At 50.0% G+C, this 13,303-nt stretch overlaps 1 protein-coding gene across 2 annotated transcripts in view; it reads left to right on the forward strand.

The window, feature by feature from the left end:
- The window catches only part of SLIT1 (slit guidance ligand 1), a 182,657-nt gene that overhangs the window by 27,397 nt on the left and 141,957 nt on the right, over positions 1-13,303 (forward strand). For both annotated transcript variants that reach the window (XM_070560152.1, XM_070560146.1), the window contains exon 4: positions 1,445-1,516. In XM_070560152.1, coding sequence (XP_070416253.1) covers positions 1,445-1,516 — 72 coding nt within the window. The remainder of the gene's footprint in view (positions 1-1,444; positions 1,517-13,303) is intronic.

Here is a 13,303-nt window from a genome sequence, read left to right on the forward strand (position 1 = left end):
AGGAAAGCATTTGCCGAGCTGGTTTATCATTGTCTAGAACCATTAAAGGAGATCCTTGTGTGAAGCTCAAACTGTGCTGTGGACCGGAGACCAGGGGCTGCATTTTACACCGGTGCTTCTCCCACCTTGACGTGCACAGGTCCTCCGGGGACCCTTGTTGAAGCGCAGATTCTGTGCCAGGTCTGGGGTAGAGCCTGCAATATTGCAGCTCTTACCAACTTCCAGGTGATGCCCCTGCAGGTGGTCACGGACACCGTGTGGGTGCCAAGCTTCCACACTTTGTTAGTTCACATCCCCTGATGGGCTGGAGCCCTACACTCCAGTGTCAGAGAGTTGGTGGCCTCAGGTGGCAAGCTGAGTCTGGTTACACTTCGCTGCCTTCCTAGGACAAGTCCAAGTCCTTCCCTTGTTGTCTCCTTGTCAGGCCACATTCCAGAACCAGACTTGCCACTCCTGCCTGTGTTTATAGTACTGAAACGTTATCTGTCCATCAGTAGAGGAATTAAAAATGACAGAGGCCGGCCCTGTGGCCAGGTGGTTAAGTTCAGTGTGCTCTGCTTTGGTGGCCCAGTTTCAGTTCCCAGGTGAGGACCTATGCCACTTGTTGGTGGGCATGCTGTGGTGGTAACCCACATACAAAATAGAGGAGGATTGGCATGGATGTTAGCTCAGGGTGAATCTTCCTCAAGCAATAAGAAGAAGAGTGGCAACAGATGTTAGCTCAGGATGAATCTTCCTCAGCAAAAACAAAACAAAACAAAAGACACATGTACTATTCAGTCATTAAAAATAAAAGGGTCGTTCTCTCTTGTTTGGCATGGAAGGACATCCACAAATTGTTGACTGAGAACAATGCAGGTAGCTGAATACATATTCTTCTATTATTTGAGGCTTTTTTTTTTTTACTAAGCATGCATTTTCATCAATAATAAAAAAAATCAATAGAACTATTTTCATTTTGAAAAAAGACCTAAAGCAAACAATAAAAAAAGTAAGTTGCCACTGAGCCAAATGTGGATGAAAGCAGTGAAGAATCAGAACTTACAGCGATGGAGTATATTTCACAAACTGAGACATTTGAATCAGTGCCTTATGTATTATTAAGGGTCTGCACATGTAAAGTGCTGATGACAATGGGTGTGGGAGGAGATGAGGGAAGGAAAGACCCTCTGTTTACTGACTGCCCAGTGCACATCAGGTCCTCAGGGAGGGGCTTTCACAGATATTCTGTTCTTATCCTTCCCAAGTGTTAGATGGCAAAATTCCCACTTTATAGATGAAGAAACTGAGGCCCAGAGAAGGTGATTTCCCTGGGGTTACAGAGTGACCCTGTTAGGATTTGAACCCCAGGCCCTCTGACGCTGAATCCAGTGCTTTCTAGAAAGTCTGTTGATCTCCTGGATAGCTGGGCGATTTCCAACTCTTCCTCTCTTCTCTTTTTCAGACGACTGAACCGGAACCTGCTGCACACGTTACCAGAGCTGCTGTTCCAGAATAACCAGGCTCTGTCGAGGCTGTGAGTGATGCTCCCTGCCCAGGAAGCTCCCTGTGGTCCTATCCTCACCCTGTGAGAGGGGTGTGTTTGGTCACTGGGGCCTGGACTTTCCTCTGACCGTGACTCCCATGCTGCTCACCTGGCAGGAATCGTTCAGGAGGTCAAAGGCCAGGCCCTTTCTGTAGGAGGGAGCTGTGGGGGGCATTTCTCCACGGCAAGCGCTTGACAGAATCCACAGTTCATCCAGCTCCCTGCACTGCCTCTGACAGTCCTGGTGTGAGGACGTTCTGGGGTTGGAGGGGGGTGCTTGTTACCGTGTTGCCGGACTTTAGGGGAGAACTGTTCTGAGGCCTCTCTCGCTGCCTTTGGGAACTCGTCTGGGGTCGAGTATTTACTCATTCAGCTAAGCCCTTCTCAAACTGCTTCTATTTTCAGTTTGGAGTAACGAGGTCTGTAAGCTTATTTACCGTGGCATAAAGTCACACTTTGATTTGCTGTAAATGTACTTCTTTCATGTTTAAAGGGTAGTGGCCAATTCTGCTGCTCAGCGATTTACCAAATGTGTCTGTAATTGTTCCACCGTATATTTCATCTTGTGGGATCTTGGTTTGGACAGGACCTTAGAGATTATCTAAGGAATCTCTCCTGCAGCTCCTTGGCATATGGTCCTTCAGTCTTTGCTTGGCTACCTCTAGTGGTGGGGAGTTCACCACCTCCCCGGCTAATCAGCTCCATTATTGGACAGATCTGCATGTTAGAAACATTTTCTTAACTTTGAGCTCTAAGTCTGCTTTTTAATGATTTATGATTTTCTAGCTCTGCTTTCTGTAAGGCCCTAGAAGAACCATGTCCTCTTGTTAGATTTTTGAAGGGCTGTCTGGTTTTTGAATTTTGAGTTGGGAGGGAGGTTTGGTTGTCATTAACAACCTGAAAACCGTTGGTTGGGACCTTCTGCGGGCCCAGCAAAGCGCTGTGTGAGCCTCTGGGGCTGGTTCTCCCCTAAAGAAGCTCAGAGGACAGCACCTAGGTGGAGGTGCGGGTAAGACGGAGGGGTGGGGGCACGGAGGGAGACGGCACCCGGGGCTGCCTGAGTGCTGAGGGGCCTGCCTGCGGCCTCCTGGCGTCTGGAGCTTGATCTCTTCCCCTCTGATTAAACAGGGCCAGTTCTTTCCACCTCTGCCGTGATTTCCAGACCTCTTGGTTAGCCCAGGGGTCCCAGGCCGCTCCAGGATTTGTGTGGATCCTGCTGTCAAGTTTTTGTCTTTAAGGTGGAACTCTAATTTTTGTCCTCCTCCTGGCCTGGAGGCCTCTCTGCAGTGACTCTCAGTGACGTTCCCTCCTGCTGGCCTTTGCCACCTTGGGCTGGAGCTGGGCCTTCTCCTTCAGTCCCCTGTAACCCACCCGTCATTTGGTGCCAGGTGCAAATTCATCCTGAACATCTCTCTTGGTTTCCTTCTGTCCTTTTCTTTTCCTTCTCCTAAGCCCTCTGAGCCTTTCAAGCTCTTGCCCGCCCTCTCCCTGCAGTATTGACCTGCTCGAGTTCCCTTCCCCTTGGCTGTGTTGATCCTCTGCCCTCCAGTACCCAGGGCTCAGAGCGTGGGTGCAGTGGACGGCTGCCTTCAAGCTCTGGATGCCCACTTTGACCCTCCCTCATTTATTTTATGTTATTAAAATTTATGTGTTTATTTTTAAATTTCAGTTTTATTGAGGTATAATTGACAAATAAAATTGGAAGATATTTAAAGTGTGCATTGTGGTGAACTGATAAACATATACATTGTGAATGGATCCCTCTATCAGGGTAATTAACACATCCATCACCTTGTATATTTGTCTTTTTTCTTGGTGAGAACATTTAAGTTCTACTCTCTTAGCAAATTTCCATTATACAATACAGTCTTATCAACTTCGGTCAGCATGTTATACATCAGATCCTCAGACCTTACTCATCTTATAGCTGAAAGTTTGTGCCCTTTACCAGCCTGTCCCCCAGCCCCCAGTTCTTGGCAGCCACTTTTCCACTCTCTGTTTCTATGAGTTTGATTTTTTTTTAGATTGCACGTACAAGTGACGCCATGCAGCGTTTGTCTTTCTTTGTTTGGCTTACTTCACTTAGCTTAATGCCCTCTAGATCCATCCATGTTTTCACAAATGGCGGGATTTCCTTCTCTGTCATGGCTGAGTAGTACTCCATTCTTTATCTTCTTTATCTATGGATGGACACTTTGGTTGTTTCCATCTGTCATTTATTTTAAAATGTCCAAGACCCTCATGTGAATCTAAATGCACAACCTCCAGCCTTTTGCTTGAGGTCACCTCCAGCCCTGTTCGCTTTTTTGGGGGCTGACATCTTTTGCCATAGCCTTCCACCAGCTCTGGGGCCTGAAGGGGAGAGATCAGCTCTACAGGGGTCTCTGTCTCCCTCCAGCACTTAAGTGTACCTTCCGCCAGCAGCACTGGTGCCCCCATGTCCCTGGGCTCCCTCTTGAGAGCAGTGACAGTGTGGAGCCAGCTTGGCTGCCTTCCTGGCCTGTGTCTGAGGAGCTTGGATCCCTAGTGCAATCGGAAGTATCCTGGAGGAGTAGAAAATCAAGAGTCAGGTGGTCCTGGGTTTTTCAGGGTCCCACTCTGGCTGGTCTGACTTCTCAGAGCCTCTTTGTCTTCCCTGTACACTGTTGGGCTATCATGAGGCTGAAATGAGATTGTGTACATAAAGCATCCAGGCCCGCGGTTGGCCCGCAACAGATGTTCGTTGTGTCCATGACAACGTGGGTGACTGAACGGCCCTGCAGTGGGGCTGGCGCTCCTGTGTGCGCTGTCTCGTCTGATGCCTGTGACCCTGTGAGGCAGGCGGTGTCTCCCGATTTTACTACTGATGGGAGTTAAAATGAAAGTCAAGGTTGGAGAGGTGAAGTGACCTCCTCAGGGTCAGTACTGATGCCCCTTTGGACTCCCCACCCAGCGCTCTTCATGGCTCATAATTTAACAGGAGTCCTGGAGAAAAGGACTTCTATGCTTTAAGGAATATTAAATAACTGGGGTCTGTAGCCAAAGGCTGGCACACGGAACTCCATTCAAGGAATGGCAGAGCCATTGAAGAAGACAGGAGTCTGCCTGACTCCTGCTCTTGGCGCCCTGTGGGGCGGGGAGCCTTGGGGGGACAGTGGCCTCCAGAAACATTGGATGTTCTCACCCCAGCGACCTTGGGCTGGCTGCCTTGGGGAGAGGAGCAGTCAGCGGTCAACAGAGTGGCTTCCAGAAGAAGGCCCCTCCTGATGGAAGGCTTCTAGCCCTTTGGGGAATTTTCCAGGCTCTAGAGCCAGAACCTTTCCCGAACACTTACTGCCTTTTCTTTCCAGGCATTGGGTCCCTAACTTGGCAGGAGAGGTTTCTCATCCAGGAGTGTGGCCGCACCCAGGTGAAGGGAGGTTCTTTTCTTTAGCTCTCCTCTTGAGATCTCCTAAGCTCATCTATAAGCACAGATGGGTGAGCCGGCAGGACTTTGAGGAGGACTCCCGTGCAGCGTGCCCCTGCTTAGGTCAGCCTAGGACTTGAGTTCATGACTAGGGCCAGTGCAACCTGGTGTCCTTCCAATTCAGGCCATTCAAAAAGGACCCGTTCTGGGGGAGATGATTAAACAGGGCTTTTTATTCACCTGGTTGTTTGTGCCTGGTGTCTGGGCTCGCTGAGTTTTTCATCTTGGTGATGATTTTAGGGAGAGATACAAGAGCAAGTGCTTAAAGACTTATTTGCTAATATCCTTTGCCCCACCTCCACCCCTAATCGATTGACCTGAGCATCTGTCATTCCAGAACATCTCTGTTAACTCTCCCAGTTGACCTGGCCAAGGAGCACTTGGGCACTCTTGGTTCCAGGAACAGAAACCCCCACAGGCAGGTGACGGGAAGCACAGGGTGGGATATTGTAAGGGCACAACCAGCAGACTCCAGGGCTCCCCAAGGCAGGAAGTGAGGCACAGCTAGGACCAAGACTGAGATGTGAAGGGCATTTCTAGTTCTTTCTAAATATCTACCTTATTGTCCTTCTCCTCCTTGCAAACCAGTGTCCTGGGCTCCTCGGCGACGTCTCAGTTCCACCACGACTTTGGTTAGCCGCAGTGCTGACTCCCTGCTACTTCCTGCACCTCTGGAGCTCAGATCCCCCCAGTGTCTCAGATCCCAACTCCAGATGTCTGGGGAAACGACCTGATTGGCCCACTTAGTTCAGGAGATCACCCCTGGGCCTCGGGGCTGTGTTGGGGGCTTTGTGGGGTCCCCTGGTACCATCATACTCGGGAGCCCGCCCTCCTCCAGCAGCCGGAGCGGGGCCGCATTCCCCCAGGAGGCGGGTGAGAGGGGAGGCAGAGCCTGGCGTTCTGATCTCTCACCTGTTGACCTCCCCTCAGCTTTGAGGGATCCGTTACTAATTCTTTTCATCTGGAGCAGATCACGGACTTTCATGCAGCGGCCGTTATGCTAAATCAGCATGAAAACGAGTTTGAGAGAGACCACATGTGCCGGGCAAGGTGCGGGCACACAGCGAGTCAGGCGGTGCCTTTCAGTCTATTTTGTCTGTGTAGCTTCCAGGAGTTAAATCCTGTTATTGGTTATTCTTTGCTAATCTGTCCCCCGGTGTTGGAGTACTCCGTCCATTTCTTTTCACATGTGGGGACTGTGGCCCAGAGAGGTGATTTGCCTTGGACCACAGAGCAGTTTGGTGATAGGGCTGGAATTAGACACCAGGCCTTCAAGCGGCCATGAAGAGCCTGAAAATAGGCTTAAACCTTGACCTAGAAATTGCATGTTTGGGGATCTACCCTAAGGAAATAATAAAACACGAGTGCGGGGCCTGGCTTGTGATATAGTGGTTAAGTTCATGTGCTCTGCTTTGGTGGCCCAGGGTTCAGGGGTTTGGATCCTGAGCACCGACTTACACACCACTTATCAAGCCACACTGTGGCAGCATCCCACATACAAAATAGAGGAGAATTGGCATAGATGTTACCTCTGCAGCAGTCTTCCTTAAGCAAAAGGAGGAAGGTTGGTAACAGATGTGAGCTCAGGGCCAATCTTCCTCACCAAAAACACACACAAAAATCCCCTTGAAGTAAACACATGAGCACAAACATGTTCATTGCAGCATTACTTAGAATATTGAAGTATCAAATATTAAAAAGAATATAGAAATAATCAGCATTGGGGGAATGGTTAAGTAAATTATGGTATGTTTACTCAATGGAATATTTGTTGTCATCAAAAGCGGCCTTTGTGTCCCAGTGGCATAGTGGCTAAGTTCACATACTCTGCTTTGGTGGCCCCAGGTTCATGGATTTGGATCCTGAGCATGGACATACACACTGCTCATTAAGCCATGCTGTGGTGGCATCTCACATACAAAATAGAAGAAGACTGGCATGGATGTTAGCTCAGGGCCAATCTTCCTCACCAAAAAAAAAAAAAAAAAAAAGGTGGCCTTTATGAAAGACATAAAGTAATACAGACACATGTTTGTGATATAAAAAGCCAGGATGCAAACTTGTATTGATAACGTGATCACTAAATAAATAACTTTAGATAAGGCACAGAAAAAATGACTGCCAAATGCCAACAGGGTTTGTCTTGGGTGACCTTTTTCTGTTCTATGTTTCCCAGATGTATAAGAAGCTTGTATTATTTTCATGGTAGGAAACCTTCCAGTGTTTAAAAGCAATGAAAAGCCTCTATAGTAGGAGTTGAAATGAATGCTGGATAGGTGATGTTGGAGCCCTTCCTTCAACCCTCCTGGGCCTTGTTTGCTCTTCTGTCAGATAAGGATGCTAACATCTACCTCACAGGCTGTGGTGGGGATTAAAGAGAGGTGTAACCACTCTCGCGTCAGGTATAAACTTCACGGCACATAGTAGGTGCTCAGGGAACACTAGGTGACTCCACATGCGAATTGCTTCAGAGGCACCACAGTCCCCAAGTTGACGCTGCCCTCGAGCCTTTGTGCACTGCCGTCATTGGTCCCCCACCCCTGTGGTGATTCGGCCTCACCTCTCTTAATTCAGAATCAGCCCCTGCCTTTCAGGGACTTCCTCTATCAGGCATCCGACTGGCTGGCCGCGGAGAAAGGCTGGTGTGCTGTCCTGCAGAAGGGGCCCTGCAGGCAGCAGCTGGAGTTGGGTTTGGGACAATGGTTGCGTAGGTTCAGGAAGTTGACAAAGGGAATCTGCCTTTTGTACTCTGGGGTACTTTCCTGAGTACCTGGAGCAAGAAGGTGAGGCTGCCCCTGGAAGTGCTTCTGAGTGCCCTGAAGTTCCAGTGTGTTCTCTGCCTCCTTGGGGATGCCCCCGTTTCGGGTAGGCCTGGAGTTCCTGCTCAGTACCCACCCCCATCTCTTTAGAAGATAGCACCCGCCACTCCTTGTCTACAGTGAGAGGGAGTCAGAGCCTCTGCAGAAACGCCCCTGTCCTGAGACATCCTCTCAGTGCCTCAGTCTCCCAGGACCGTTGTGTAAGGTCTCAGAAACTGTAGTTGTTAGGGTACTGGTTAGGACGAACGGAAGGTTATTCTGCCCCAGGCTCATGCTGAACAACCTGAAAAATGATCTGATTTCATCATCAGAATGTCTTTCTGAGGTCAGCATTTTCCCCATTTTACAGATGAAGATTTGCAAGCTCAGGGGGTTTGTGACATGCCCAAGGGGCTGAGCCCAATTTGAACCCTGGTCTGTCTGATGCTAAAGCTCATCCTTACATATCGTCCATCCACCTGCCTCACCCATTCGTCCTCTACCCACCACCTATCCACCTTCTACACTCATCTTCCTACCCACCTACCTGTCTCCCCCTCCCCATCCACCCCTCTATCACCTAGCTACCACCCAGCCAGCCTCCCACTCATCTGTGCTCCTAGTTACCCGTCTACCAACCCACCAGTCAATCCATCCATCCACCCGTCTATCTCCCACTCCTTACCCATCCTTCCATCCTTCATCTCTTCCCACCCGTTCTCCCACCTAACACCCTCCCACCCACCTGTCCATGTGCCCACCTGTCCACTCTTGCACTCATTTACCCACCAACCCCCCATCCAGTCTCCATCCATTCACCCTCCACTTTCCCATCTACTAACCCCCTATAAACCTATCCATATACCCATCTTTTCCCCGACTCCTTACCCATCCTCCCGTCCCCTATCCCTTCCCCACATCCAGCCACCCCCTCACCTTCTGTCTGCCTTCCCATCCACCCTCCCACCCATTTATCCAACAGTTACCGAGGGACTCCTGTGGGCAGGTACTGTTCTAGGTGCTGAGAACACTGGGAGTGGCAGACAAGCGGGGCACTGTCTCCCCAGGAGGTGAAGGGGGTTACCATTCGTGCTTTCAGAGAGCAGTCTGCCCTCCTCTGATGGACCAGCAGGTTGGAGTAGGAGGGGGAGATGCTTCACTGGCTGGCCCTTGTCCCCTGCCAGGGGCAGTTATAACCTAGTGGCAGCTTACCTGGATTTGGGGTCAGCTCCATCACCTGACAGTCAGCCACCAGAGGCTGTGGAGATGTTGCCCCATGGATGCACACAGGGATCACACATGTTTGAACCTGCCTGCTTCTCTTACAGCAGTAAAACCCAGTCCTCACCCACGTTCGGGTGGGGAGCACAGTGAGTGTCAGCTCCCCTCGTCTCTGTCCACCCGGGTCTGGGGAGAGGTCTCTCCCGCTGCCTTCAATCCATCCTCTTACTGGTTGCCTTTCCTTCCTCATCTGGAAGCCGCTTCTGATACCTAGTTCCTCTGGGCTGCTTTTTAGCCTTGAAACCAATATGTGTCCTGACAAGATCGACCTTTTGTGTCTCTGTTGGGCGTGGGAGGGGAGGGGGTGGGGGATTAAGGGCAGCCCAGGGCGTTTATTTCCCCTCATTTATATCCCTGCTGTAAGGACCAGGATAACTCATTACCAGGGCCCTGGTGGCCATAGGCTGGGATGTGATGTTCTGCAGGAGCCCTGTTGGAGAATGCCTGACCCTGCCGACCCCGTCTCGAGCTGAGTTTAATTAAACTGTCAGCACTGGTCAGAAGAACAAAGCCCCCCTTGCTGTCCTAGTCCCAAGCCCCCATCAGAGGCAGGAGGGCGTTCTCTGCTGAAATGAAGAGCTGTTAAAAATGCATCTGTCTTGCCTCTAAGGGAAATTATCCGAAGCTGGAAGGTGACCTCGCTTTTGTGACGCGTCCACTCCTGGCAGCAGATCTGTGGAACTGAACCAGCCTTGCCGTCACCGAGGCCCCTGAGCACGGGGAATGGGGCTCCCGTGGCCGCCCCTCTCCCAGATTGGGGCTAGGGGCTCCTTCCCGCCAGAACAACCTCGAGCGGCTTTAAAATGCCGTCCCTCACTCCCTAGACTTCCCTCTTCCCAGGAAAGAATTTCACGAGCTTTGAGAGATATTAAGTCTGTGAGAGGTTTTGGCATTAATGATAGACAGCAGCTTCCTTGTTAGATGGTTCAGGGAAGTGCTGGGTCAAGCAGGGTTCTTTGTGGAGGGCTTTTTAGCCCCTTTAATCTGCTCATGTGCATAATAAAGCCCCCAGGGGACACGTAGGGTGAGGCATCCTCCAAACTGATTTGACGGAAACTCTTGAAAATTTCTTTTTAGGGAATACCTGGATCTTTTGGGTCCAATGTTGGGTAACTTGCTAAGGTCTCAGACAATAAGGATCAGAGCTGAGACTGGAAGCCAGGTCCCCTGGACCTCAAACCCATGCACCTACCTCTAAACCATCAGCATTCAAATTAGTGTGCGTGAGAGTCGGCTAGGGGAGTTCATTACAGTGCAGATTCCCGGGGCACTGTCATCAGAGCTCCTAAGCATCTGCATTCTTGTCAAGCCCCTCTTGGCCTGGGCCACATTTTGGGAAGCCCTGCTCCCCAGCACGCTTGCTGAGTCTTACATGGGTGCTCCTCTCTGGTCAGAGCCCCTGTTTGTCTCTGCCCGGCCTGCTTCTGGTGTGAGAGCCACACTAACAAGGACCCTCCCAAGGGCAGACGCCTCACCTCCCACGGCTGAGCAGGGAACAATTTGGGGATTATGAGTTGGCAATTATGGAGCACTCTGGATTCTCAAAGTGCCTTCCAGTCATTAAATCTGCCTGCTGTCAGGGCTCAAGTGGAAAGGCCAGTGTCCCACTGGGCCCAGGAGCCTCTGCCGGAGAGGGCAGCCAGCCCGAGATTGACAGCCGCGTGCCAGGGTGGGCTGACATGCCCAGCATGGATTAGTGTCCTAAACACAGCCCCGGCCCCTGGCTCTGCCCTCACTGTCTCAGAACCACACAGGCCTTCACAAATGCGAACAGCCGAGGGAACCCAGGGCTGGAGGAGGGCTGGAGGAAGAGCAGTCTCTGGGTCACCTGCTGGGGACGTTTTCCAGGGGCTCAAAGGAATGAAAAGCCGCTGGTCCTCTCCTACAGCATTACAAAAATCAGCATGGAACAAACTGAGTTTCTAAGCATCAAGAAGATTCTGAAAAGAGAGGAGTGCACACAGGAGGGGGCTGTTGTGAATAACTTTTAAGGGGGTGAGGATTTTTTTTAAACCATTTCAAAATTATATAAATAATTTTGCTATGATATCAAACATTTGGAAAATAGAGAAAAGCAAAGAAAGACAAGAGATAAGGGGTTTAGTTTTTTTCCAATTAAATAAGGTATTTAAAAGTGTTTGAGCTATCATTCAAATATTTTCTTTTTAAATAAAGGTTAGGGCTATCCCTGTGGCCTAGCAGTTAAGTTTGGCGCACTCCACTTTGGCGGCCCAGGGTTGGTTTCCAGGCATGGACCCACACCACTTAGTGGTGGCCATGCTGTGGCGGCAACCCACATACAAAATAGAAGAAGGTTGACACAGATGCTAGCTCAGGGTGAATCTTCCTCAGCAAAAAAATAAATAAAATAAAGTTTAATACCAAAGTGATATGTAATTGTTACAATAATAATTACCTTTGTTAAGCACTTATATGCCACATATTTTATGTGCGTTTTCTCATTTTGTTACAGTCCTATGCGATGGGTGCTATTATTATCCCCATTTTACAGTTGGGAGAATTGAGGCACAGAGAGTTAAGTAAATTGGTCACATAGCTAGTGGTTGGCAGATCCAGGCTTTGAATGCAGGACATATGCTTGCCCACCATGCTGTAGGGCCTTTTGTTATAGAAAATAGAGAAACTTGGAAGAAGAAGGCGATTGCCCAGGAGTCTTCCAGGGAAGTGGGTTCCAAGTTAGGTGTTGAAGGATGTGGGAGACACAGGTGGATGGAGAGGATGTGGTTGCCCCATGAGCAGGGTCCCACAGTTCTAGAGTATTGAGTGGATCCCGGCCCAGAGGGAGGTAAAGACTGGCTCTGTCTTTTAGAAAGGGGATCCTGGAATGGGTGATAGGCAGAGGGGGCCAGTGACAGAGGGTTCTTGAAGAGCAGAGTGACTGAGCAGGGGTGAAAGCCGTCCTTCCCCAACCCCTGCTCCCCCCAAGACCTCCTCTCCTTCCTCCTGCTCTCTGTACCTGAGATGTGAGCAGCAGGGACAGATGGCCCCACGTGTCTCCCTTGGTTGCCAGAAACGCTTCCTCCCCGTCACAGCTCCTCAGTTCCTCCCTAACAGGCAGAATTAACTGTTGCCGCCTCAGTGCCCTCTTTTCTTTATAACTATTTTTTATTGTGGTAAAATATACATAGCCTACTATTTCTCATTTTAACCATTCGTAAGTGTACAATTCAGAGGCGTTAACTCCATTCACAGTGTTGGGTCACCATCAGCACCATCTTATGCCCAAAACTTTTTCATCGTCCCAGCAGAAACTCTGTACCCCTTAAACACCAACTCCCCATCTCTCCCTCTCCCCCAGCCCTGGTAATCATTCTGTCTCTATGAATTTGCCTATTCTAAGTGCCTCATATACATGGAATCATACAATATTTGCCATTCTGTGACTGGCTCATTTCACTCAGTATTTTCCAGGTCTATCTGTGTTGCAGTATATATCAAAGTTTCACTCTCTTTTATGACTGAGTAATATTCCATTATATGGATATACCACATTTTTTCTACCCATTCAGCTGGGATGGATGCTTGGGTTGTTTCTGCCTCTCAGTGGTTGCTCACATGTCTGTCAGAGCCCCCACAGTATTCCTCATCACCTTTTCCCTGCTTCCCCTACCAGACTGCGCAGGGACCCAGGCCTGCCCATTCTTGTTTCCCCAGCATGAGTGGGTTTAGTCGGTAAGTTGTGTCTTTCTGGTGGCAGAGATTGTTCCGAAGGCTGAGGGAGGAGAGTAAACCTTCTGCTGTTCATATGGGGCTCCCCAGTTCCTCCCTCCTGTCTCTGATTTCGGGGCTTTGCAGGTCTGTGTGGGGCCTCGGCTTCACGGATTTGGTGGACTCAGTACTTGCTGGCTGCCCCTATTCTACTTGACCTGTGGTTGGCCTTGACTCGTGGCCTAGAAACATGAAGCCAGTTGTTCAAGAGCTCAGTGCTGCTTCATAGGACAAATAAAATCTGTTGGGGGTGGGTTAGCTGGAGTCTCTGGAGAGGTGGGCAGGGTCCCCTGGGGTGTGGAGGGTGGTTACAGGGAGTCCCTGCTTCCTGGGAGGCCAGAAGAGCTTGAGCTGGGAGTGATGGGAGGAGAGAATCAAGGAGGAGACACGGACCTTTAGTTGGTGGAAATGGATGTGAGTAGGCGAGAGGCTGACTCAGGTGATGCGATGGTGACTTGCATACAGTGAGGTTTGACTGACTCCGTTTTTGCTTAGGGTGGGCCAGGACGCCGTCTCTCCTAGTCA

Source organism: Equus przewalskii, chromosome 1 (genome assembly GCF_037783145.1).
Source record: "Equus przewalskii isolate Varuska chromosome 1, EquPr2, whole genome shotgun sequence".
Classification (NCBI taxonomy): domain Eukaryota; kingdom Metazoa; phylum Chordata; class Mammalia; order Perissodactyla; family Equidae; genus Equus; species Equus przewalskii.